Source organism: Copadichromis virginalis, linkage group LG4, assembly GCF_057382275.1.
Source record: "Copadichromis virginalis isolate Kocher_CV1m ecotype Utaka linkage group LG4, C_Virginalis_male_GT1.1, whole genome shotgun sequence".
Taxonomy (NCBI): domain Eukaryota; kingdom Metazoa; phylum Chordata; class Actinopteri; order Cichliformes; family Cichlidae; genus Copadichromis; species Copadichromis virginalis.
Window position 1 is genome coordinate 32,026,578 of NC_140621.1, and position 24,303 is coordinate 32,050,880.

At 42.4% G+C, this 24,303-nt stretch overlaps 1 protein-coding gene across 2 annotated transcripts in view; it reads left to right on the forward strand.

Annotated features, from left to right (window-relative positions):
• ppfia3 (PTPRF interacting protein alpha 3) overlaps positions 1–24,303 on the forward strand; it is a 37,749-nt gene that overhangs the window by 592 nt on the left and 12,854 nt on the right. The window contains exons 2-25 of one of the 2 annotated variants that reach the window (XM_085454943.1): positions 558–1,335; positions 8,815–8,916; positions 9,081–9,320; positions 9,423–9,482; positions 11,241–11,369; positions 11,499–11,591; positions 12,075–12,127; positions 12,733–12,826; positions 13,040–13,174; positions 13,981–14,064; positions 14,342–14,473; positions 15,736–15,798; positions 15,887–15,966; positions 16,222–16,387; positions 16,755–16,945; positions 18,694–18,931; positions 20,447–20,580; positions 20,666–20,820; positions 20,978–21,077; positions 21,168–21,249; positions 21,322–21,522; positions 23,399–23,464; positions 23,924–23,950; positions 24,108–24,283. In XM_085454943.1, coding sequence (XP_085311069.1) covers positions 988–1,335; positions 8,815–8,916; positions 9,081–9,320; positions 9,423–9,482; positions 11,241–11,369; positions 11,499–11,591; positions 12,075–12,127; positions 12,733–12,826; positions 13,040–13,174; positions 13,981–14,064; positions 14,342–14,473; positions 15,736–15,798; positions 15,887–15,966; positions 16,222–16,387; positions 16,755–16,945; positions 18,694–18,931; positions 20,447–20,580; positions 20,666–20,820; positions 20,978–21,077; positions 21,168–21,249; positions 21,322–21,522; positions 23,399–23,464; positions 23,924–23,950; positions 24,108–24,283 — 3,149 coding nt within the window. In that variant the 5' untranslated portion in view covers positions 558–987. Of the gene's footprint in view, positions 1–557; positions 1,336–8,814; positions 8,917–9,080; positions 9,321–9,422; positions 9,483–11,240; positions 11,370–11,498; positions 11,592–12,074; positions 12,128–12,732; positions 12,827–13,039; positions 13,175–13,980; positions 14,065–14,341; positions 14,474–15,735; positions 15,799–15,886; positions 15,967–16,221; positions 16,388–16,754; positions 16,946–18,693; positions 18,932–20,446; positions 20,581–20,665; positions 20,821–20,977; positions 21,078–21,167; positions 21,250–21,321; positions 21,523–23,398; positions 23,465–23,654; positions 23,951–24,107; positions 24,284–24,303 lie in introns of those variants that run through there. The other variant, XM_085454945.1, reaches the window with a different exon arrangement.

A 24,303-nucleotide genomic window follows, 5' to 3' on the forward strand; every position in this document is an offset into this window, starting at 1 on the left:
TGTTGTTAATAAGCCTTCGGGTTCGGGAGCCGTATTTTCTCCTGGATACAGCCCGCAATTACAATTCATGATGACACCCTATTGCCCCCCCTCCAAATAAATGTAAGAAACAGCGCCGCGTCTTTCTCCTGATGCTTGCTCCGTATTTGCGTGACGGCGTTTTGTGGACTCATTTCCGTACATCATGCGCATTCGTTATTACCATTATGGCTGTGGACGCGCGGATACATAAAGCCGAGACATACCCAGATGGATGAATTACTCCAAGAGTATCGCGATGCTGCTGTCAGTGTTAAGAGATAGCACTGCTGCTTTTGTGGTTTCAAAAAAAAGTGTCCCGTTATTGTGTGTGTGTGTGTGTGTGTGTGTGTGCGTGTGCGTGTGTGTGAAATGGATCCATATGAGTGTTGAGGACGGATCACAACCTGGCTCGCGTTGGATGCCTTCATCATTTTATTCTCCTCCAGCTCCTCTCAGCACCACATCCATCGCATATGTGCCTGAAAATGACCTCTCACTTTCTCTTCTTAATCCTCTTCTTCCTTCTCCTCTTCTAGGTTCACCTGGCACCTCAGTGAAGCCTGGGCCAGGGGGTCAGAGGTCGCCCACCAAACCTGCACTTCTCCCTCTTACCCCTACACCCCATCTCACCCCTTTCCTCCCCTTATACACCAGCCCCCTTTAGCTGCTGTCACCCTACACTGTCTTCTGTTCCAACAACTGGGACTGCCACCGTATAGCCTCACTCACAAATTCACAAAGCTGCCACGTCCATCCTCCCCCAGCACTTGTTTCTTGCCTGTGAGCCTCATCCAGTCAGCTTGAGAGGAAAGACCCCCCCCCCCCCCCCCCGCACCCCCCAGAAAAAGATAAACAAACTAACTGTTGTGCATTTCATGACGAGGGCTGACCGGCCGCTCACCAGACACTCTGCCTAAGTGTCCTAGTCATCTTCTCAGATAACACCTCTCACACCCAGGCCTCAAGATGATGTGCGAGGTGATGCCCACCATCTCGGAGGACGGGCGCGGTGGAGGTGGAGGTGGCTCGTCTTCCCCGGCAGGGGGCGGAGGAGGAGGGATGGGTGGCGGAATGGGAAGCATTGGGGGCTACGGCAGCCGGGACCCGCGCGGTGGCGGCGGCGGTGGAGGCGATGAAGGAGGAAGCACAGGAAACCTGGAGTCGCTGATGGTGAACATGTTGACGGAGAGGGAGAGGCTGCTGGAGAGCCTGAGGGAGACGCAGGACAGTCTGGGGACGGCGCATCTACGCCTACGAGAGCTCGGCCACGAGAAGGAGTCCCTCCAGAGGCAGCTTTCCATCGCGCTGCCACAGGTACAGAGGGCGAGGCGAGGGGTCAGGGGGTTCAGGAGGATTGGCAGGAGCCAAACATACCAAGCTGAAAAAGACACATCACTATCTTAACACACACACACATATGTCTCATTTCTCTTCTTTAGCTGTCTTCTCCCTGAACATAAGAGGGCTTAAAGTGAAGTAGTTCACATTTCTGCTTCTCAAGGTCAGCTTGAAGGTGTGAGTGAAGGAGGGTCATGTAATGTAACAATATTCTGTGCAACAGGCCCAATCGTGGCCCTGTGCACACTCTAAGCCACAGGCAGAAGTGTACACGTGTCCCAAATGATAGTTTTTACTCTGCAAACAGCAGTTCATGTGAAAATGTGAGTAGAATCTGCAGCCTGGTTGTTTCACAGTGTGGGTTTGGTAGCTAAATGCAATGCATCATCACCACAAATGCAATATTTACATCATTCTCTCCCACATTTTTGTTGCTCACAGTGCTGTGGACACCGAAGGCCATCCTGCAGTAACATACAGGGATACACCGTACAACGGGGAGGAAAAGGATACAGTTAGCAGGATAATGACTGGATTAATTGCAGTTGTCTATTTACGGGAACTTCATATTTTGTAGATTTATCAGAGCAGGGAAAAAAACGTTATGTGGTTCTTTATTATTATAACATAATTTACAAGTGTGCTGATTGACACATGGCTGTGAATTGAAGGTGAAGTGTTCCTTTAATGTGGTGGGGATCAAGCTGTGGGGCAGGGTCCACTGTTGGGTATCAGAGTCATTGCATGTAACAGGGAAAATATGGAGCGAAACTAAGCTGAAAATAATTGGACTCTAAACCAACCGAGAGTCTGCGGAGCTTCATTTCACTAAAATTCAACCTGAATTCTTTTTGTAATGTTTATTATTGAGAAAAAGTACGAAAACCGCAGCTTTAATTTAGATGTTTGTTACAAAAGAACAGGAATACTTGGCTTTTTTGGGCAAATAGTTATTAACGGTGATATAATGATTCGCATAATAGTCGATCATAATAATATTATAGTCTTCACAATAATATCTTAATATATATAGAAAATATTAAATAGGATATAATACCAATCAGTCAAATTCATCTTTAATTATATCTATAATTATAACAGCTGTGGGCCCTATTTTACTAAGTAATTAAGCTCAAAAGGCAAGTGCACAAAGCTGGGTCTGCTACCATAACTATATGAATGCATACAAAAAGAACAAATACACACATATTTATGATATTATATATACGCATTACTGACACTGTATTGATGAATATTCTTTAAAAAACACATCACAGGTATCTCCAGAGTTAAATGCACACAGGTTGTAACAAAAAAATGTATAATAAGCAGTTAAGTAAACAAAGACGAGACATTTATGCCTTATACACCCAAGATATTGATGTATTGTGAATATGCATTTAAATACTTAGTAAACATCGTAGTACAGGAGATCTGAAAAAGTCACAAAGCTACTTACATGTATAAAACATCAATGGCATGATGAAAAGCTGTAGGTGGAATTATAAGTAGAAGTGCTGTTTTTGAAGTGCTGTAAAAGTAAATATTATGAGTAGAGCATTTCCTTCATCAGATGTTCTCATAGTGAAAATGGTTCCTTGTTGAATTATTGATAGGTGAACCTATAAGCAGGATTTCAATGTGGGAGATGGTCCAGGTGGTGCTGAGTTGGGCTCCTTTGGGGGCGTTTAAACTACAGCAACGTGGATAAAGATCGGTTTGGGTGTATGTGAATCAGCTGAAAAAAACAAACACTTCTCAGGCTGAAAATGAATCAGCAGAAAATCTGAGGATTTCTTTTTATGAAAAATCGCTGATAGAGTAAAAAAGTCTAGTTACAAATTCAAACATATGTTTTCTTAATCTCCCATGATAGAAAACTGAATAGTATTGAATTTGTGATGGTTAATTTGACATAATAGGATATTTTTAATAATATATACTGATAACATTCAAAGTAAGTCATAAGTTGATTATTAAAGTAGACACATGTTTATTCAACAGTCATAACAGACTTAATGCTGAAATCAGACTGCAATGTTTTCAGTGTGAGACTCTATTTTCTATGCATCATCACAATCTTATAGACTATAAAAAAAAATTTCTGGATAGTAATCAAGTACCAAATTAGAAATAGTCGAGTAAAGTACCTAAAACTTAAATATCAACAATTCAAATTTTAATAAAAACAGGTAAATAAATAAATACTACTGTAATACTAAACAATATTTTCTTACACCCGGACGTCAGGAACAACAGGTGTAACTGACGGAGCAATTAAGGGCTCGCTGCCACATCCTAACACATACACAGCTTTATCATCTTTTTTTACTTTGAATGGACCTTCAGGAAAAACAAAACAGACATTACATTGGACTCTAAGACTTTAATCTTATAATTGTGACTTTAAACTCACCACAAAGTCATTACTGAGGGCATTAATCAAGTGAGAAGTGGAGTCATTTTCCCTTAGGCTTTCATACACTCCGGCTCTTTTTGCAGCCAGTGATGTTGCCCTCTGCTGGCCATTAGGAAGAAAGCATTTAAGGCGCTTGAGCACCACTTTTCAGACACTGAGGCTACATCTATCTTAGATGGAGAGATGTTTTTCCATCTCACTTCTGTTTAGATTAGGTTAAATTTTGGTTGCTATATGAGTAAATTAAGTCTTTAAGGATCTTAAAAATACCTCAAAAACAGCACAAAGTCTTAAACGACCTTCTGAGCTTTTCAAATGTGATGCTAATATGTCTGTGGCACAGACTGGTCCTACCTGAAGCCCGGGGATGATGGCGCAGTGTTTCATTTGCCCCTGTAGCTCAGAAGCCATTATTATCCCACATCCCATGCCCGAGAGCTAATCATGTTGTAATTCCACTCAACATAGAAGAGCTCCGTCTCTATTTTCAGGCAGGAGTCATTGTTGGATGCCTCGGGCTGCAGTGTTGTCTCCCTCATTGTTAGTACCTATTTCTCTCTCTCTTGCCATGTCTGAAATATCAAAAATGGAATAACAGACGTAGCGGTGCTGCACGTTCTACCAGAGAATGAGTGGACATTAAAGGGCCGTGTTCCCTCAGTGAGAGGAGATCAATATGGTGCACACATCTGCAGAAGCACACAGATAGAGGAACACATGGACGACTGTGGCACATTCTACTGTAGATGAGTTCACCGAGTTTATCTGTGTGTGTGTGTGTAGACGTTGCCAGGAGAGGAAAAACAGGAGAGAGGGATGGAGTGAGCGACAGCACGGCTTGGAAAGAGAGAGGAAGAGAAAAAAAACCTGGTGATATGAAACTCACAGAGACTAACAAATCAAGTCCATTTGCATATTGCTGCATGCTAATGAGGTCTGGAGTGTGTTTTAGATGGTGTGTATCATGACGGGGGAAGATTGACATGGATGAAGGTGGGATTTAGTGGTAAAAACATCAGGTCAGTCATGACGCTAAGAGATTTCCATCATCTACCTCACCGAAGTGATGCAAAGTGTCTTGTTATGGGGTCTGTTTCACACCATCCTTTACACCAATTAATCCCAAAATTATAAAATCCTTTGGGCCCAGAACGTGCCATCTGTACACAGTAATTTCCTCCCTCGTCCTTCCTCTTCCATCTTTTCAAATAAGCCTCTTTCTTTTACTTGTTCCTCTGATCCTCCTCTATTTCAGCCCAGTGAGCACATCAGCTCAGAGGCTTGTTACAGACTGTACACGCTGTACTTTATAAATGCGTTTTTGGCTGATAGAGAGTGTGAGGTAAGGCTCCTATTTGCTGCCGTGTGGGTAAACTGATCACTCTTAGCACGGAGCAAAGATAACAGCAGCCAGCGCGCATGCATCAGTACGCTTTACTGGCCCGTTTGCATAAGCATTTTCTTTCCAAAACACACATGCTTTGGTGCACACGTGCTCAGGGATGGTCATGCGCTCTGCATCATGTGTGCATCACGCCACGGTCACACACGAGAGGACAATCAGAGCATGGGCGGGCGCTTATGGTACACATTGTGTGCATGGTCGCGGGTGTGAGATTGCAGAAGCAAAAACACAACCTCAGCTGCTGAGAGCTGAAGTCGGCTTGAGCGAGCTGAGAATGTCACCCTCTCTGTTGATTTGTTGCCATAGATTTTGATTGTAACTATTATGTGGCTGACCTCACAAAATATACATAATTGGAGTAAATTACACAAAATCACAACATTTCAGTTGGACCGCTGTCAGTTGGAAAAAGAAAGACTAGGCTGGCCTAATTTACTCTCATGCTTGTTTAACCTCCAGGTTTTAATGATGGGAGATAGCGGTCCATGCTTATTGTGCAATTAAACCAATTTCAGGTGCAACGCCTGCAATAAACCCAGTGGTTAGATTTTATATCAAGGTCTGGACTCCATGAGCGCTGCGGTAGACATGGCAAAGACCGTACTGTAAGTGAGTCGTTTCCTTTTTCGGCCGCAGTGTAGCCGCTTTTCTGTGCAAGTATGCGTTGATTTAATGTGCTGGAATTCTTTGAGGCCAATGAGCTTTGAGCTTGTTAATGAAATCAAGATCTGTCAAACGGTTTGCTGTGTTTAATTGCACTGTAGGTTAATGGAAAAGATTGGCCGTAAAAGCCTCCTGTTGGCTTTTACTGCTGCGCGTTTCGCTTTCTCTGGGATAGACGGCCAAAGCTGGAGAAGGTAACATACTCCTGTAACGATGAAATAAAGGAGTTTGGTCGGAAAAAATTTGCGGTCATTGAAATTATTTGCTTGTTTTGCCTCCACTTTGTTGACATTTATACTTATCATAAGAGGGTAAAATCCACTGAAAGGCACCATTAGAAATTAAATGCAGCATAAACATACCAACTTACAACCTTCCCTCCTCTTCTGAGGTTTAAGTGTGAAAGTCTGAAGCACATTTAGTTAAAATATGAACGTACTTGGCATCATGTCTGTGAGCTTACCTGGTATCGACTTATAATGAGTAAATCTGTTTAGTGGGTTTGACCTGAGTGTTGGCTGATGACGTGGCCTCTCCACACGTGGCAGATAAGCCCAAGACAAGCGAGCGTTTTCCTCACAGATTGACATGACATGTCACGATCATATCAGTTTTTCTACTGGCCCAAAGATAACATGGGAGGGAGTAATGGACACATATATGCTGGTTTGCTGATGTAAAAGGTGCCTTTTGTCCTAAACATACACTTTGATGATTCAGAATATTGTGACTGCTTGGTTATGAGCCACAGATGCCACTTTGAAGACTGGTTAGCTTCAATTTTTCCTTGGAAAAAAATGGCACTAAACTTCACAGCATGGAGTCTTTTTTTTAGCTTTCATGTTTGTTTTTTAATTATTATTAATTTGGAAAACTGGCCAAAGTTAGAGGAGGTAACCCCATGCTGAGATCGTTCCAATCTAGTTAATCCAAAGTCTGGCAAGTTATTTGGTGGTTTCACATGCTCTCAGCCAATACTGAGTCAGCAGACAATAAAAAAAATCAATCAAAGGAGAATTTTTGGTCTACACCTTCTGTGCCAAGAAGTCATGAAAAAAGCTTTGATGATAGCATGCATTGACCATAGCGTTCTTTCAATATGCTTTTAAACATCGGAGCATTTATTTCTGCCCAGAGTTGCATTAATTTTTCACCAAGGTCTTGTACTGATGCTGGATGAGTCGGACTGCTGTGGAAAATCTTCTCCAGCGTATCCCAAAGATTCTCAGTGGGTTTAAGGCCAATCCATGTGCGAACATGATGCCTGACGCTTCCAGAACCTCTCTTTCACAGTCTGAGTCTGATAAATCCTGCCATTGTTATCTTGGAATATCTCTGTGCCATCAGGGAAGAGAATTGATGGAATAACCTGCTCGATTGCTATATTCACGTAGTCAGCTGACCTCATTTTTTTGGCCAGATAACTTTGCTAAATAATAATGCATACTTTATTGAGCGCCGAGGGGAAATTACTCTCTCTGCATTTCACCCTTTCACTCAGTGAAGCAGTGGGCAGCTGCAAATCAGGTGCCCAGGGAGCAGTGTGTAGGGACAGCCCCTTGCTCAGGGATATTGCAGGGTAGCCATTCAGTGGATTTGAACCCTCAACCTTCCAATCATGGGGTGACCACGCTACCTACTGAGCTATCCCTGCCTTGCATAGAGACCTGACTAAGCAACCCTAGATTATAACAGAGCCCCCCACAGGCTTGTACAGTAGGCACTAAGTGGGATTGGTGCATTACTTCATATGATGCATCAATCAGGAAAATCTGGACTCTGATATTTATGCACCTGAGCAAACTGAAGCATTTTTAAAATAAGCCTCACTGATGAGTGGTTTTCTGAAAGTAACTAGAAAAACATTTTTCCATTAATATGAGGTATGCTGTCAAATATATACACCAAATATACAATCAGGAATACAGAAATTAATGTGAAAATAACTGAAATAAAACAAATGTACCATACCATACCAGCTTCATATATAAAGCACTTTAACATAAAACCAGGGTTCACAAAGTGCTGTGCATATACAAATAGCATAAGCAAAGTAAAATAAAATTATTACTAAATAAATAAGATAAAATAAAACATGTTAAAACAAATTGAGTCTAAAATATATATCTTTTAGAACAAGTTTTAAGAGATTTCAAAACAAATAAAAGGACTTTAAAAACTATCCTAAAATGTACAGGTAGCTTGATGGCAATAAAAACAAACTAATGAAAACAAAAATGATCCATTTACATCACACTTTCTAAATGAATTTGTGACTATCATCAATTTTCATATTGTTTTGCTGCATTTCATGATTTATTTATTAATTAAATCATTTATTTATTCCTGTATATGTTTTTGATGAAGGCAGTTTTGATTGCATATAGATTGGGGTCAAAATTAAAGCAAATAAAGGGACTCCAAAATGAGTTTGTTCAGTAAATTCTGTAAATTTAAACTATAAGTATAGTTTAAAATTTGTACATATATATATATATATATATATATATATATATATATATATATATATATATATATATATATATATATATATACATATATATATATATATATATATATAGATATATATAGATATATATAATTGGCTAAAGCTAGAAGACTTATCCAGCCTCATTAACGTGGAGTTACATTTTCTCCTCACTACATTTTTTGGTGTCTGATGGAGAAGCAGAAGCAGATTCATGTCTTATTTGCAAAGCATCTTTAGAATAAAAGAAAACCTTGCAGCTTCAATGTAAATCAGCTGTCACACATTTCCTGACTGAATTTGAACTTCCACCCGTACGTCCCACCTGCTTGACCTTTCTGTAATCATTCTTGGATGAATGAGAGGTAAAGCAGTGTGTGTGTGTGTGTGTGTGTGATCAGTATGTCTAACCTGCACTCATGACCTCATGCAGCAGCAGCACTGTTCAGTCAATAATAGCACCCTCTTGTGACCTTGCAGGAGTTTGCAGTGCTGACCAAAGAGCTGAACCTCTGCCGGGAACAGCTGCTGGAGAGAGAGGAGGAGATCGCGGAGCTGAAGGCAGAGAGGAACAACACACGAGTCAGTACACTTCCATGTCTGTTTTACGTTATGCTCTCCTCTGATCCTGGCATGCAACCTCGCCTTTTCTGAAAGACTTCACACGAGAAAACGTAATCCTCTGAGACATATCAGAGGCGCACTGTGGTGAGCTTTTACTGCATGTGAACCACATGTGTTTCCAGCTGCTGCTCGAACATCTGGAGTGCCTGGTGTCCCGCCATGAGCGCAGCCTGAGGATGACCGTGGTGAAGAGGCAGGCCCAGTCTCCGGCCGGGGTCTCTAGTGAGGTGGAGGTCCTAAAGGCCCTCAAGTCCTTGTTCGAGCATCACAAAGCTCTGGATGAGAAAGTGCGCGAAAGGCTACGGGTAGCTCTGGAGCGCGTGTCGGTCCTGGAGGAGGAGCTACAGTCTTCCTCCCAAGAGGTGAGTCCCTGTTTCCCTCCCACTTAGTTTTCTTTTTAGATTAGAAATAGAAGATAATTACAGATGGGGCCTCTTTGATGATTCTCTTTGCCTTGTTTTTAGGTTCTCTCTTTAAGGGAGCAAATCAAACGACGCCAGCAAGGACTAGACAACGGCAAAGAGGTAATCGAGCGCATTTCATAGGCAATAACTGTACATACAGATCATAAAGCACAGTTAGTTTATTGTAGAGGACAGAAAACAGGTTGGTTTTAGAGTTGTGTTCATACTGACCTGTGATATTGTCACAGCAACACATATATACTCTCTGCATGCAGCAGAGCAAAGCTGAAAAAACATGGCTGACATTACAAACCGCTGTGTTGTTAGCGTATAGAAGGTTTCCCGTGCTGACCATCTGTAGCTAGGCTCATAGACCCGCATTGTGTCTGTTCGCATGGTCTTTGAGTACACAGTGTGAAGGATTATAGGAATGTTAACTAACACAAGAAAGGGAGTGACAGTGGAGTTCACCACAAAGAGAAAGAAGCACAAAAGAGCAGAAACAAAGACAGCTGAGAATTTTCATTGTCTCTAACATTCTGTTCACAGCAACGAGGCTGTTTGACTGTTGTGGCTTCCTTACTTTCTGAGGCGCAGCACAAACACGAGCAGGAGTGGTCTATAGTGTGCACGTGGGTCTGCAAAGCAAAGCTCTGACTTCAACACTTGTAGTTTAATATCAGAGAAACACTCATTGTTATACAAGTAACTTTTTAACATTAACAATAAAGCGTTTAATCATGTTTTGCTATCTTTTGCTATTTTTCCTCAGACTGCATACGTAGATCTTAAAGTGGGGGTACAAGAAATAAAAGCGGCTGCTGTTTAAGGCTGCATAAATCTTTCCTCACTCTGCAGCTGGAGCGTTGATCAGGTGCCACTGATTGCCAGAAGCTGCTGCAGTTATTGCAGTAACTGTATACAGTTTATTCTTAGATCAGTAGAACTGTCATATAGCTTACAGCCATCAGTGTCAGTTTATTCCTGTTAAGCAGCATTTCAGTCATTCTTCAAGGAGGAAGTTATGCACTGGTGGTTAGCACCGATGCCTCAAGGCAAGAAGGTACTGAGTTTGAATCCCATCCGTCTCTGCATGTCAAATCAGTGAGCTAATTCATTAAATTGATGGTGGCTTGAGATGTTTTTATTAACATGTTATGTTCCTTGGTTACATAGATATCACAATATGATGTGTGTATTGTGTTGAAGTGTACTGATTATCAAATATTGTGAAACGGTCACAATTGGATGAGTTCTCATATAACCCACCCTCTATCTGCAACAGGATTTCTTAATTGCTTAAAAACTGTGCATTTCACAGTGTTAACGAGGAAAACTTACTCAAAATACTAACTGTTGTTTCTTTTTTTATGTACAAAAGCTTAACGAAAGAGAAAAACTGTGTAAAATCCCTGCTCCCACTTTGAAAGATGAACACATTGTAAAACCTGCACATTTACATGCACCTCTCATTCAATAACCAGAGCAGACCGACAATATATATACATTTTTTTAAACATGGGCGATTTAATAGAATTTAAAAAAATAGAGCATTTCACACATTTTTAAACCACTGTGTCACAAGATAGTCCTCTGAGTGGAAGATTAGGTTTCAGATGTTACAATAATGTTACTTTAACATATAGAAATGAAACATATTGTATTATAATTTTTATCTTACATTTCTGCAGATACAACTTTTTGCTCCACTACAATTAAATGTTGCAGAGTTCAAATTTAAGTTCTTAAATTTTGCTTCCTGGAGCGGAAAAAACACGACAGCAAAATCCCCGGAAAACCCATAAACTCTGGAAGTTTTATTCTTAATAATCATAATTTATCCTTTTTATATTAAATACAGTAAATCTTTTCTTTCAGAGGCTTCCCAACGGACCGTCCTCCATCCTGGACGACGGCGAAATTGACAGGCAGAGAGAGGGCGAGATAGAGAGACAGAGGTCAGAGCTGGGACAACTGAAAGAGCGACTGGCCCTCATGTGCAGACAGGTATTCGGTTCAGGAGTTCCTAAGGTCAAATGCTCTTAGCAAAACAAGCAAAATATCGCAAATCTGCAATGCTAACAGACAGAAAACGATGTGTGCCCGTTTAGCCTTGTATCCTTCATTTCCTGTCAGGTTGGCGAGATCGAGGAGCAGCTGACGTCTGCCAGGAGGGAGCTGGCCCGATCAGAGGAGACCAACCAGAAACTACAGAGGGATCTAAAGGAGGTGTGACACTCCGAGCTATGTTGTTCATACTTTTTTGTTGTGGTTACTATGCTGTTTGTTTACGTGGCTGCAGCAACTGTTGCTGTATGCAAATCACCGTGTAGCCGTGATGTCACTGGTAGAGCTGCAGGCGATTTTTCACATGGATGTGGGCCGGTTAATCAGTCAGTGCGCTGGCAGCTGAGTGAAAGGCGTGTGGAGCGTTTTGGAATTAGAGGTAGTCGAGCGAGTTTAATCAGCAAACTTTTATTTCTTGCCACGGCCTGTATCCTCCCACCCAACCCCCACTCTCATTTCTGTTGGACATAACAGGGTGCTTCTGACATCTGTCAGCGATAACTATCAACCGGTCATTATCATTCCTTAACTAATAGCAGTTCACACTGAGTGAATTATCTTTTTGAGAACGCCTCCTTGTAAATTTACCATTTGCTCTCTTACGCCTTTCTATTTGTTTCTCACAGTGGTTACATATTTTCACAGGCGCTCTGTCAAAGGGAAGACATGGAAGAGAGGATCACCACATTAGAGCGCAGGTTTGTGTTTTCTCTCCACGTCCATCAACACGGAGAAAGTGCAGGATGGAAAGCGCAATGAAGAAAATCTATAAAGACAGAAACAGTAGAATCGAAAAAGAACATTCAGAGCTATTGAATGTGCTAAACTATATTAGGTATAAATGTAGGGATTCATTCATGAATTTAATTATCTGCATATTCATTCCCCCTATTTGTTCCCATTTATTTTTTGTTTTGTTAATTTTTGAATTCATCTATTTGTTTCATAAAATTTCCTTGCATTTTGTCCCTAATTCATCTTTTTCCCATTTAAAATTGGCATTTTTATAAAAATCATGCAAATCTCATATGAAGTATGTCATATAAACTTTCCCTCCCAGAAACAAAATACATGAATAAAAACACAGATGAAATAAATAATTTTATTAATAAAATGAGCTCTATTTTTTTAAGGAATACAGAGCAAATTTAAACATTTAGTCTCATATTTTATAAATGGATTGTGTGCATTTACCCTGGATATTTATTATTTTTGGTAGATTTATTTCTTTATAGTTGACATGAAGATGACCTTTCTTCCAAAATCCCGTCCACTCACGTCTCTGTTGGGGTCTGGTTTGCAGGTACCTGAGTGCCCAGAGGGAGGCGACTTCTCTCCATGACATAAAAGATAAGCTGGAAAATGAGCTGGCCAGCAAGGAGTCACTCCACAGACAGGTTAGGTTAACAGTCCCTTTCATCTCCATGCGTGTTCATGTCTCTGCTGCTGATTGGCAGCTTGGCTGTGTTTCGCATTGGCACAGAAAGAGCATCATTAGTGCCTTTTCTACTTCCCCCCCCGACGGCTTTAAACATGTCTTTTTGCCCTCGGCAATCTTCTATTGCGGTCCGAGTTCCACCTGCACTCCCTGACATCCCGCTTTCCTGCAGAGTGAAGAGAAGAACCGGCAGCTTCAGGAGCGTCTTGATGATGCCAAACAGAAGCTGCAGCAAACCCTGCAGAGAGCTGAGACGCTGCCTGAGATCGAAGCCCAGCTCGCCCAGAGAGTGGCTGCACTCAACAAGGTGTGTACGTCCTAATCGGCCTCAGTAAACCCTTGTTGGTGTATTTTGGAGTGATCCGACAGGTTTGCCAAAGTCTTGCGAGCCTTTTTATCCCCAATCGTGTTTTTTTAAACAGCAAAATTTTCTAGAGACAAAATTTAGTACGTGGATGTGTGTGCACAAATTTGGTGCGAGCTGGAATGTGCAGCAATGCAGAGACTCAGTTGCATGCGTGAGTACATGCAGGCAGGTGCAAGCAGGAGCATTTGTAAGTGCATGTTTGTGTGCATTCACGCCCACATAAAGTGTAGGGGGAAAAAAACCACAAGATGTCAAAAGATAGAAGAATAGCAAATATTTTATCAAGCCGTGGCAGCAATACATAATCAGACAAGCTGAGATGAAAGCCCGCTCAGGGCACAGAGTGAGCACAGCTATTACATCCTTGGGTGCTCAGCACGCCAAGGACTGTACACTGCAAAAATTCTTCCTGACTGACTGATTTAATTGCATGCATGTTAACCTCTTGCATTCCCGTAAAAAAATGGTTTCCTCATACCAAAAAATTTGCATAGAAGTCGCTCTGCTCTTATTAGTCAAACCTCTTCAACGACTACTGCTTCTACATGTTCGGGCAGGAAGGCTGGCGTGGAAGGATAAGATTAATGTCCTGTAAGAAACAAGAAAACAAACTTTCCTGTTACACTGTGATCTGTACAGGCATGTAACTAATTGAAGGAATAAGTCAACAAGCTGTTCCTTTTGTGTTAATTTGTATTAGTGTTGCAACATGATTCAGGCTGTAACCTTGCTCTCCAATCGCTCAGGCGGAGGAGCGTCATGGTAACTTTGAGGAGCGACTGCGACAGATGGAGGCGCAACTGGAGGAGAAGAACCAGGAGCTACAGCGAGTGAGTCACGCTTGCTTTTCCATCTTTCTGTTTTCATCCTCCCCCTCTTTTCCTTTTGTCAGGATTTACTCTGCACAAAGGCGCACTAATTTTCTAAACCCTGTATTTGACCGTGCACATTCAGATTGAAGTCGTTGTCTCTCTCTCTCTCTCTCTCTCCCTCTGTCAAGCAGATTCCCTGTTATTAACTCTCCTCCCCCCCCTCCCTTCTCTCAGCCTCTGCACTGATTTTTAAAAATCTTTCCCTCTCGCTCATCTCGCTTACCCTGCCCCTCAGGCGAGGCAGAGGGAGAGGATGAATGACGAACACAACAAGCGCCTCTCTGACACGGTGGACAAGCTGCTGTCCGAGTCCAACGAGAGGCTGCAGCTCCATCTGAAGGAGAGGATGGCTGCCCTGGAAGAAAAGGTGACCACCTCCGACCACAGAAAGAGTTTCCAGCCAAAGATTTTTTAAATCAGAAATGCATTAACTGCAGTAAATATTATCTTAACCCACAAATTAACTCCTGGCCTCGGGTACCTTCACTCAATTCTCTGCCCTCCAGGAAGTGACCAGTTTAAACTTGAGTACATTCCCAAGCCGTGCCTCAAACATCCATTAGCTCTTTTTGTGTCTTACTTTCATTATTCCTGGAACTCATTAATTTATAAATACAGAGATTTACTACATGTAATAGACATAAACATCCAGATTAGAAATGCCTGGTGGTTGATTTTTTTGTTAATCTCTTATCTACAATCTGTGCTTTATTGGCACTATCAGCAAACAAAAAGGTTTCTTTTCTAAATGTAAACTGCTGTGATTTTACAGCAGGTATAAAGTCCTGTTGATGATAAATTCCGGGTGGGATTAGGTTTAAAGGAATGTGCTTAAAAGTGGAGCTTTTCGTTTGCAGGGTAGCACAGTGACTTGGTAAGATGCTTACTGAGCTGTTACTTGTAGCATTGATAGTTTGCTGTAAATGTAGACTTTAAATTATACTCCTGGATTTTGAGATACGTAACATTTATAGGTGACAAATATTACTTTATTGTGAACAGGTAACATGGACAAAGTTAGCCAGTGACACAGTTTAACCGAAAACTGCATGTCTTTTCCCCACATGTGATGCAGGTCATTGAGTTCTTGCTAAAAAAGCAAATCAGTAAAATGTCTGGGGTTCAAATTCGACAGCCAGCTGGAGACTTCTCTCCAAGCACTCTGGCTTCCTCCCACAATTAAAAAAAATGCACATTAGGTTAACTGGTGATTCTAAATCGACTGTAGGTATGAGTGGTCGTTTTTTTCCTTTTTGTTAGCCCTTTAAAATTAGCGGCCTGTCTAGGGTGTACCCCATGCCTCACCTCATAAGTGCTCAGATAGGCTGCAGTGCAGCTGCAGCCCTGAATTGGCTAAGCAGAAGAAACCGAATGGGTAGATGGTTATGAAGAAGTTGCATGCATCTGTGCTTTAATGCATACATTTCTATATATGCACTGCTGTTATTGTAGATGCAATCTGCATATGTAGATCATCTGTAATTCTAATGAAACACTGGCAAGAAATTGAGTCCCTGTAAAAAAAACCACACTGGTGGCAGACAGTAGACTAATTTTCTCAGATAGAACAAATAAGGTTTTCCTGAAATTCCCCTCATACTCTTATTACTTCTTATCATTTTTCTCCAGAATGCACTATCAGAGGAACTGTCCAACATGAAGAAACTCCAGGATGATCTGCTGGCAAACAAGGTGACCATACATCCAGGTTTTATTCTCAGGTTATGCTAGCAGACATGATTTTCCTCTTTTCTCTACCATTTTTTTTTTTCATTTGCAGGATCAGCTGATCGCTGAGCTGGAAAGGCTTCAGCTGGAGTTGGATCAGCTGAGAGCGAGGCCTGGGGGCTCTTATTCCAGGTTGGTACCATCATTTGGACAGCTTGTAGCTGTACGTCGACTGGCTACTGTTGGGCTGTATCTTCATTTTCCGTGCTCTTTTGATTTAATCCTCTATTATTAGACAATTTTAATTTTTCACATTGATATGTTCGTTTTGCAGTATCTCAGCTTTGGAGTTGGCACATGTTATGCTTTAGTACCCCACTTTGTTTGCTGTGTGTAGGGTTAATCGTTTCATCTTATCGTGTCTCATTTCTTCTTTTATTTTTCCAGTCGCTCTCTGCCAGGCAGCGCTCTGGAGTTGAGGTATTCCCACGGAGGCGGGTCCCTCCCAACAGGTTCCACCACTCACCTGGATCCCTTCGGTAATGCCTCTGCCGGAGGCGCAGGCAATCGTCACTGGCCCCGCTGGAGCTCTGCTCATGAGGACACTACCAAGGTGAGATATTTTAAAAGGTGCTTCAGAAATCACTCTTCAAACGTTTAAAAGTGAAAGTTGGGATCCTTTTTTTTTTTTTTTTTTACAAAAAAAAGGTGTAGCTCAGTGATACAGTGTAGTAATTTTCAACAGCACTGACTCACTGGAGCTCAAGAAATGAGCTAAATGGGATTTGAGATACACAAAATTAGATGTTCCTAGCATAGACTGTATACAAAAGATGAACCTTTTTTTTGGATGCTGCACTCTGCACATGGGTTATTTCATATACCTACAAACTCAATTTGATGTTGAATGATTGGTATTTGCAAATGGGATCAGATGTCCGTTGTGTAGTGAATCATCCTGTCTTGCTTTGTGTGTGCAGTACTCAGATTGGGATCACACTCTGATTGGGACTGGGTTCCAGCCAGGCATGGATGTGGGATGCTCAGACGATGAGGACGACGGGGAGGCTCGGTTTGGCTCCGAGCTTCTGTCACCCAGCGGACAGACGGATGTGCAGACCCTGGCCATCATGCTGCAGGAACAGCTGGAGGCCATCAATAAGGAGATCAAGTAAGGAACGCCAAGAGCGCTTAGAGATTCAGAGAAGTAAGAATGTGAGAAACACCTCCCTACATGCTGCAGACTGACTCACACCAACACCTGCTACAACCTCAAAAATAAACATAACAGCACCTCTCAGACATGTCCTGAAGAGAAAATGCAGTTGTGGAAGAATTAATCAGATCCTGCTAGTGATGAATTAATACATTATTAGATTGTTTATGGATGCACTGACGCATAAGCAGCAGTTGCTGCTATACTTTATTGTACTTTATTGAGCCCCGTGGGGAAATTGCTCTCTGCATTTAACCCATTCACTTAGTGAAGCAGTGGGCAGCCATTGGGCGCCCGGGGAGCAGTGTGTAGGGACGGTACCTTGCTCAGGGGTACCTCAGGGTAGCTGTTAAGGGGAATCGAACCCCCGACCTTCCGATCATGGGGCAACCACTCTACCTACTGAGCTATCCCTGCCCCTACTCAAGGTGGAACTAGTTTTAACAACTGTGGACCCCCTTTTTCATTCAGAACTGCTTGAATTCTTCATGGCCAGTGTTGGTCAAGTTACTTGAAAAAAGTAATCAGTAACTAATTACTGATTACTTCTATTTTCTATTTTCACCTGTAAAGCAGGAGTGGGTTAGGCGGAGGTTTGCCCTGGTGCAGGTGTGCCGCAGCGGTCAGTTGAAGAATCCGCGAGTTTCTCTGTGAATTTCACATTACCTGGTAGCGCACTCGGTGCTTGCTCGGAAGTTAAGGGGTTTTCTTCCCACGCAGTGAACAGCGGACGCTAATGTTTTTGTCACTTTTTATGGAATCAAACTCAAAGTAAGGTCAGTACTTCCACGCTTTAAACGCTGCACGCTCATACTCTCTCCCGCACTCAATATATTATCCATTGTTGATCTGCACACAGCTGTTGCCACAAACGTCGCACTTGCTTACGTCATTGTCATGAGACACTCTCGCAAGAAAATCACGGTTTTAGTAACGCAGTAACGCAGAGTGGTTACGGGAAAGTAACAGTAATCTAATTACCGTTTTAGCAATAGTAATCTCTTACTTTACTCGTTACTCGAAAAAGGTAATCGGATTACAGTAACGCTTTATTGCCCATCTCTGTTCATGGCACAGATTCAACAAGGCGCTGGAAACATTCATCAGAGATTCTGGTCCAATTGACACGATAGCATCACACAGTCGCTTGTCGGTTGCACATCCATGATGCAAATCTCCAGTTTCACCACATCCCAAAGGTGTTCTGTTTGGTTCACAGCTGAATTTGACTTATCAGCAATTAACATTTTGGGAAAACGCACTGATTAGCTTTCCTGTAGAGGTCTGAGTGAGGAGAATTTGCCTATTTGTCTAGATTAAATAATTAGCTAGAGCCATCAACTGCTAAGCTAGCATGGCGAATACTAGACAAAGCCATTTTTTACACACACACAAACACACAAAGTAGAAAAGTAAATTTGCCAACTTAAGTGACGCAGCTTATATGTGCAGTAGATATATTATTAGATAGAGCCAGGAGAGTTGATTCTTCTTGTCTCCAGTAATTCTGCTCTGCTGGCTGTAGCTACATTCATGACTATGGTATCAATTTTCACAGCAAGAACGCTACCAAGCTTTTTTTTCTCCAAACCGTCAAACTACTTCTTTAAGACTGTCCTGATTTGTTTAGAGCTCCAGGACACTTCTGGAGCCCTTTTCTGAGTTCTAATATTATCCACATGTTTGTTGCCCTGAAAACCCAGATTGATCCAGGAGGAGAAGGAGAACACAGAGCTGCGTGCCGAGGAGATTGAGAGCCGGGTCAGCGTGGCTTTGGACAGTCCGCCCATCCCTCCCTCTTCCCTGGGGAGAGACAGCACAGGACGGGGCTTCATCCCCACTTCCATCACATCCTCCACCCTGGCCTCCCCCTCTCCCCCCAGCTCCGGGCACTCCACCCCTCGTCTGCCTCACTCCCCTGCCCGTGAGACCGATAGACAGGTACGACTGGAATGTAGAGAAGAACTCCTATTTCAGTTCGTGTTAACCTTTTTACCTCACCTTGGTGTCAGCCTCCCTGTTTATGCAGACAGCTCCTCCAGACAGTGAGTCATTTAAATAAAGCATAAGTAATCACGCAGATGGGGTCAAGAAGTTTAGTTATTCTTCAGCGGCAACAATGTCAGATTGGGAAAGTTTGATTTAAGTGACTCGTGGTGCGGTATGAAGGTTCCAGCAACGGGCAGATAGATTACAAGTAATGGTGTAATAAACAAAAAGCAAGCTGTCAGTGGTGATTTTGAAAATTGATCATGTTTATGTAGGCGTTCAGTGAGAATGGCAAGATTGGTTACAGTTAGGAAGCTGGATGTAAGCCAAGGAAAATAACTCTTTTAAGGCTGTAGCAGGAAACCTAGTCGGCTCCGGCTCCTCTTCACGTCAAAAAGGTGAGCTGTGCAACTAAACTTGTAAAATCAAAGAACTCCTCTTGCATTAATCTCAATTTTTAACTATTTGGTAAAAAAAAAAAAACAGGAAAAGGATTACATTTCTAAACAAATAGGATATATTAATATAACAGTTGTTGATTAGTAGATTTTGCTCATGTTTTTCAAAGCAGGGCTTGCTGTTGTCCCCTTTTTCCATTTTTTAGTTGTTTACATGCATCATTGTTGGACAGAGTTGAGAGAATCAGGTCTGGACAGCGTCTGAAGTTGACTTTCTCGAGTATAACGCACAGAAAGACACTGACAGCTTCAGACAAGTTGTTAGAAATGGATATATTTTGTGCCGTTACGTCGCAGTCAGAAATCATTCGAAGGCAAAACTTCAAACGTTTTATTCAGTCTAAATCGAGCAATTTGTGGCTAAGATGAATCTTATTGTTGGGACCTACAGTCACGTAAATAACAAGGTTTTCACCGTGCTGCGTGCAGTCCTGTGAAAAAATACATTCCATGATTCAGCAGCTTGTAGAACCACTTCTAGCAGCAATAACCTGAAGTATTCATGAAGTGATCAGTTTCTGTGTGCCTTTATTAGTCTCTCACATTGTTGTGCATTAATGTTGCTTATTCTCAATATTGGTTTGCATTCATTTAAGCACAGCGCTCTTAGGATACCACCACAGCATTTCATTCTGAGCTCCGGCTCGGTCTTTTCTGTTTTGGTGTAGATTCTTTTTGTGGATTTGCTGCTGTGCTTGGCGTCGTTGTTCTGTCGTGTGACTTAATTTGGGCCAAGCTTTAGCTGTCAAACAAATGGAGTCACATTTGACTTTAGAATCCAGCAAAAATGTAAGAAATCTGTTTCGGCCAGTCTCAGTCACAGTTGTGGCTTGGCAATATTAATAATGATGCTACAACAGGTAAAAAACATACTTAGAATATAGTAGCTAATATTTTTTTAATTTACAGACAAAACATTTAAGCAGAGCAGAGCTCACAACATCCATAAAATTATAATTTTTGTGTTTGCATCTACTGCAAATTATACAGTTTACATTTTATATTCCAGAACAGCAAAGATGATGACCGATCCCTCGCTCTTCTTGACTCTACACCTCCTCCCACTCCTCGTGCGCTGCGATTGGACAGGATGGCCCTCACCCATCCGGGAGCGATGCTCGATGACCCCAGAGAGTTTCGCAGGTAAGACGGCTGCGCATTCAAGCGTGATGCTTTCAATGTGTATTTGTTTTTCCAACTTTAGTTACTTTCTTTGTCTCTCCTTCAGTCTCTCAGCAGATGGCAGCAGCACCAACAGCAGCCAAGATTCACTCCACAAGGCCAGCAAGAAGAAAAGCATCAAGTCTTCCATCGGCCGGCTTTTTGGGAAGAAGGAAAAAGGAAGGATGGGCCAACCTGGACGGGATGGATCTGTTTCTCTTGGTAAACTGATAAAAGATAAGGGAGGGACTGACTGAGCATGAGTAATCCATGCTGTCAGCATTTACATCTAAACACTTTATTGGCTCGGTGAATTCGGAGCCAGAAAAGTGTTCTTATCTAGTTCTTGCAATCTTTGACATCACTGTATGTTTCCCAGCATCTACACCCTCTGAAGACCTGGCATCTGGAGACCCAATGGGAATGAATAAGACGGGAACTCTTGGTCCAGCAGATAAAGACCGCCGCAGCAAGAAGAAGTCAGTGAATTATATGCTGTGCGTTTCATATTTTGATCTTTTAATCGGACAGCACCAAATAAGAAATCTCTCTGTTAAATCTCTTATCAGGCATGAGCTGCTGGAAGAAGCATGTCGCCAAGGACTTCCTTTTGCATCTTGGGATGGACCTACTGTTGTGTCGTGGTTAGAGGTAGGTGATCATAGAACTGAGATCTAAATGAAACTTTCATCTTGATTTAATCCACTCCTTGCCTCCTTCTAGCTGTGGGTGGGAATGCCAGCTTGGTACGTCGCCGCATGCCGTGCCAACGTGAAGAGCGGCGCGATCATGGCCAACCTGTCCGACACGGAGATCCAGAGGGAGATCGGCATCAGCAACCCGCTGCACCGCCTCAAACTGCGGCTGGCCATCCAGGAGATGGTGTCCCTCACCAGCCCGTCTGCCCCAGCCAGCACTCGCTCTGTGAGACTCTGAAACTGCACATACATTTAACAAGTCCATAGCCAAGGGGAGCACAAAATTATTAGCTATAAATTATAAAATGCTCTGGTACATAAAAAATGCATATCTACCTCATGGCATTATATGAAATAGTCACAAAAACCCAAGCCCTTTTTTCCATGCCGTCAGCACAGCTTTGAAACGGACGTATTTCATTTCAAAATATGTTTCATGTCTGCACCACATATGTTTACAGAGTAAGTACATCACCATGGTAACCAAGAAAACAGAGCTTCACGAAGCCGCAACTTTGCGCTTTAACCCAAACGGTGATCAAACATATTCGAGTGATGTTGGTCACCTAAATGTAACCAAACAATGAATGAACGTGTAAATGAAAAGCAAAAGAAATATACAGCAGGAACATGAACGGTAGTGTGAGAGGTGAAATTACTTATGCCTCCTGCTTCTCCCGAGAATTAGACTTTTTCGCCCAGCATGACGGATAAATAGATTGGATTTTGTTCATTTTTGCAGAACTTCCATAAAACTTGGTAATATCTACAGATGGGAGTCGTTTAGGCTGTGGGTTTTCGAATCCAGTTAGGTCCAATGGCTTATGAAACTGCAGATGTATGTGCCTAATATCTAGGATTATGAGTGGGTCATTGGAAAATGTTCGATCTTGTAGGGGGTCCCTACTCCTAGAGGCTAAAGGGGGGGACCTCCAAAATTATAAGCCCTATTTTAAAACTCTCATTTACCTTAAAGAATGAATATTTTCTCATGATAAAAAGATCCCAGTCTAGACAGCTTCCCCCTAGAATTAAAGGTAAAGAAGCCTTTAATCGGAGCACACTAAGACCTTAAACGCCTTCATATGTCGATTTATGTATTCATTTGGGACGGATATCTATCTTTCTGCTGAGTATAGACTTTTTGCTCAGAGTAGCGCCTTGCCGCATCCATATTTAAAGTCTGAGGTAAATGTTGAGCCAGATGTTTGTTGTTTAGAGACTGGCACAAATTATCAGATTATAGTCTCTGTGAAGGCCACATAATTAGCGCCAAATGTCACAGTTGCTAGTCATAAAATTAAAATGTGACCTGGAATATATGATATTAATAAGGAATGATGTAATAGAAATAGCCTGTTGGGGCACATGACATGTAGGATGTAGGATTAGAAAGAGAAAGAAAGAAAACAGATGCAGATAAAAATGAATGCTAACAAACATGAAGCCTATTCTACACGTGATAAATGTCCAAAATGATAAAGATATGAATGGAAATAGGCTCTGCTGGGAGTGACGGGGTTCACCTTTGTCATCTGGAAAACATTGGCAACAAAAACTTTGCCCTCTCCCTCGGCAACAAAGACAAACCAGATGTTGAAAAATGTAGTAAAAGTGCTGCACGCACATGCATTTGTGGCACTGTTTTTTCCTCCGCTTCCTCAAGCAAGATAAAGTGAAAAATAGCTGAAAGCCATCTTCTTTAAGGCGTCTGCTTTGGAGCTTTTAACAAATGGCAGATTTTGGTTTTTCTTGGCTTTCCCTTTTCTGCATTTGGCTTCCTCTCTATTTACAGTAGAAATCATATTAATGATACGGTGAAATGCGGAAGATGATCAATCGTGCAATTTTGCCCAACAGGCTGAGCAGATTCATTAGTTATCGGTTCACATAAGCCCATCGAACCTCTTGTTCGTGGAAATCACCATGGCAATGAGTCTTCTGTTGTGGTTGGCTGACATCTTTTGATGTGGCTGTTTTGGCATCGCGAAAATGTTCGAGTGTTGACTCATTGCTGTAGACAGGCAGTGAAGTGTGGTGTGTGTGCATTTTTTGTAATCTTTTATCTCACTGCTTCGCTTCTTTTGTTCACATAACTGCAGTCTACCAGTAACGTGTGGATGACCCACGCAGAGATGGAGTCTCTGAACGCCGCCACCAAGCCCCCGGTTAGTGCCCCAGCCGTCCTGTCTCTGTCTGACAAACTGCCCTTTTATGGTCATGGTTATTTTATTTTATTTATTTTGAATAATGTTGAGCGTCTCGTCCGGTCTGAATCACGTTGATGAGTCTCTCCCCTCCCTTCTCCTCTCTCTCCTTGTACTTCTTTTTTGTACTTCTGTCTCTCTGTGGGCCCAGGCCATAGTGTTGAGCATCTTCTTCTCTCCCTGTTGTTGCCGTTTCAGTGTGAACTGCTTCCAACTAATTACCCGTTCACTAACACACTGTTCCTCCCTTTTGTCCTCTTTTCCCGCTGCTGCTGTTGCTGCTTCCTCCTCTGCTGCTCCTTCACTATCTATCCATTCGTCCACCTTGCTCTTCACCTCCGCACCCCTCTCCCTCACCACCTCCACATCACTCTCTCTGGCTCTGTCTCTCTTCGTCTTCCTCTTCTCTTCTCTCTGCAGGAGCTGAAAGAGTTCAGCTGGGATCAGGTAAGGGATCAGCTGCGCCTTTTTGAAAAAAAGTTCGCGCAACATGCTGCGTATTTGTCACTCATTTCATCTCTAACAGCAGTGAGTCATTTGCAGCGCCATCAGATACGAGGCCGAGCGTGAATCAGTGTTGCTCATCTGTGGTTGTCCCCCCCAGATACTGGCCTATGGCGATATGAATCATGAGTGGGTGGGCAACGAGTGGCTGCCCAGCCTGGGCTTGCCGCAGTATCGGAGCTATTTCATGGAGTCCCTGGTGGATGCTCGCATGCTGGACCACCTGACCAAGAAAGAGCTGCGAGGACAGCTCAAGATGGTGGACAGCTTCCACAGGTAGAGCTCGGCTTCATAAC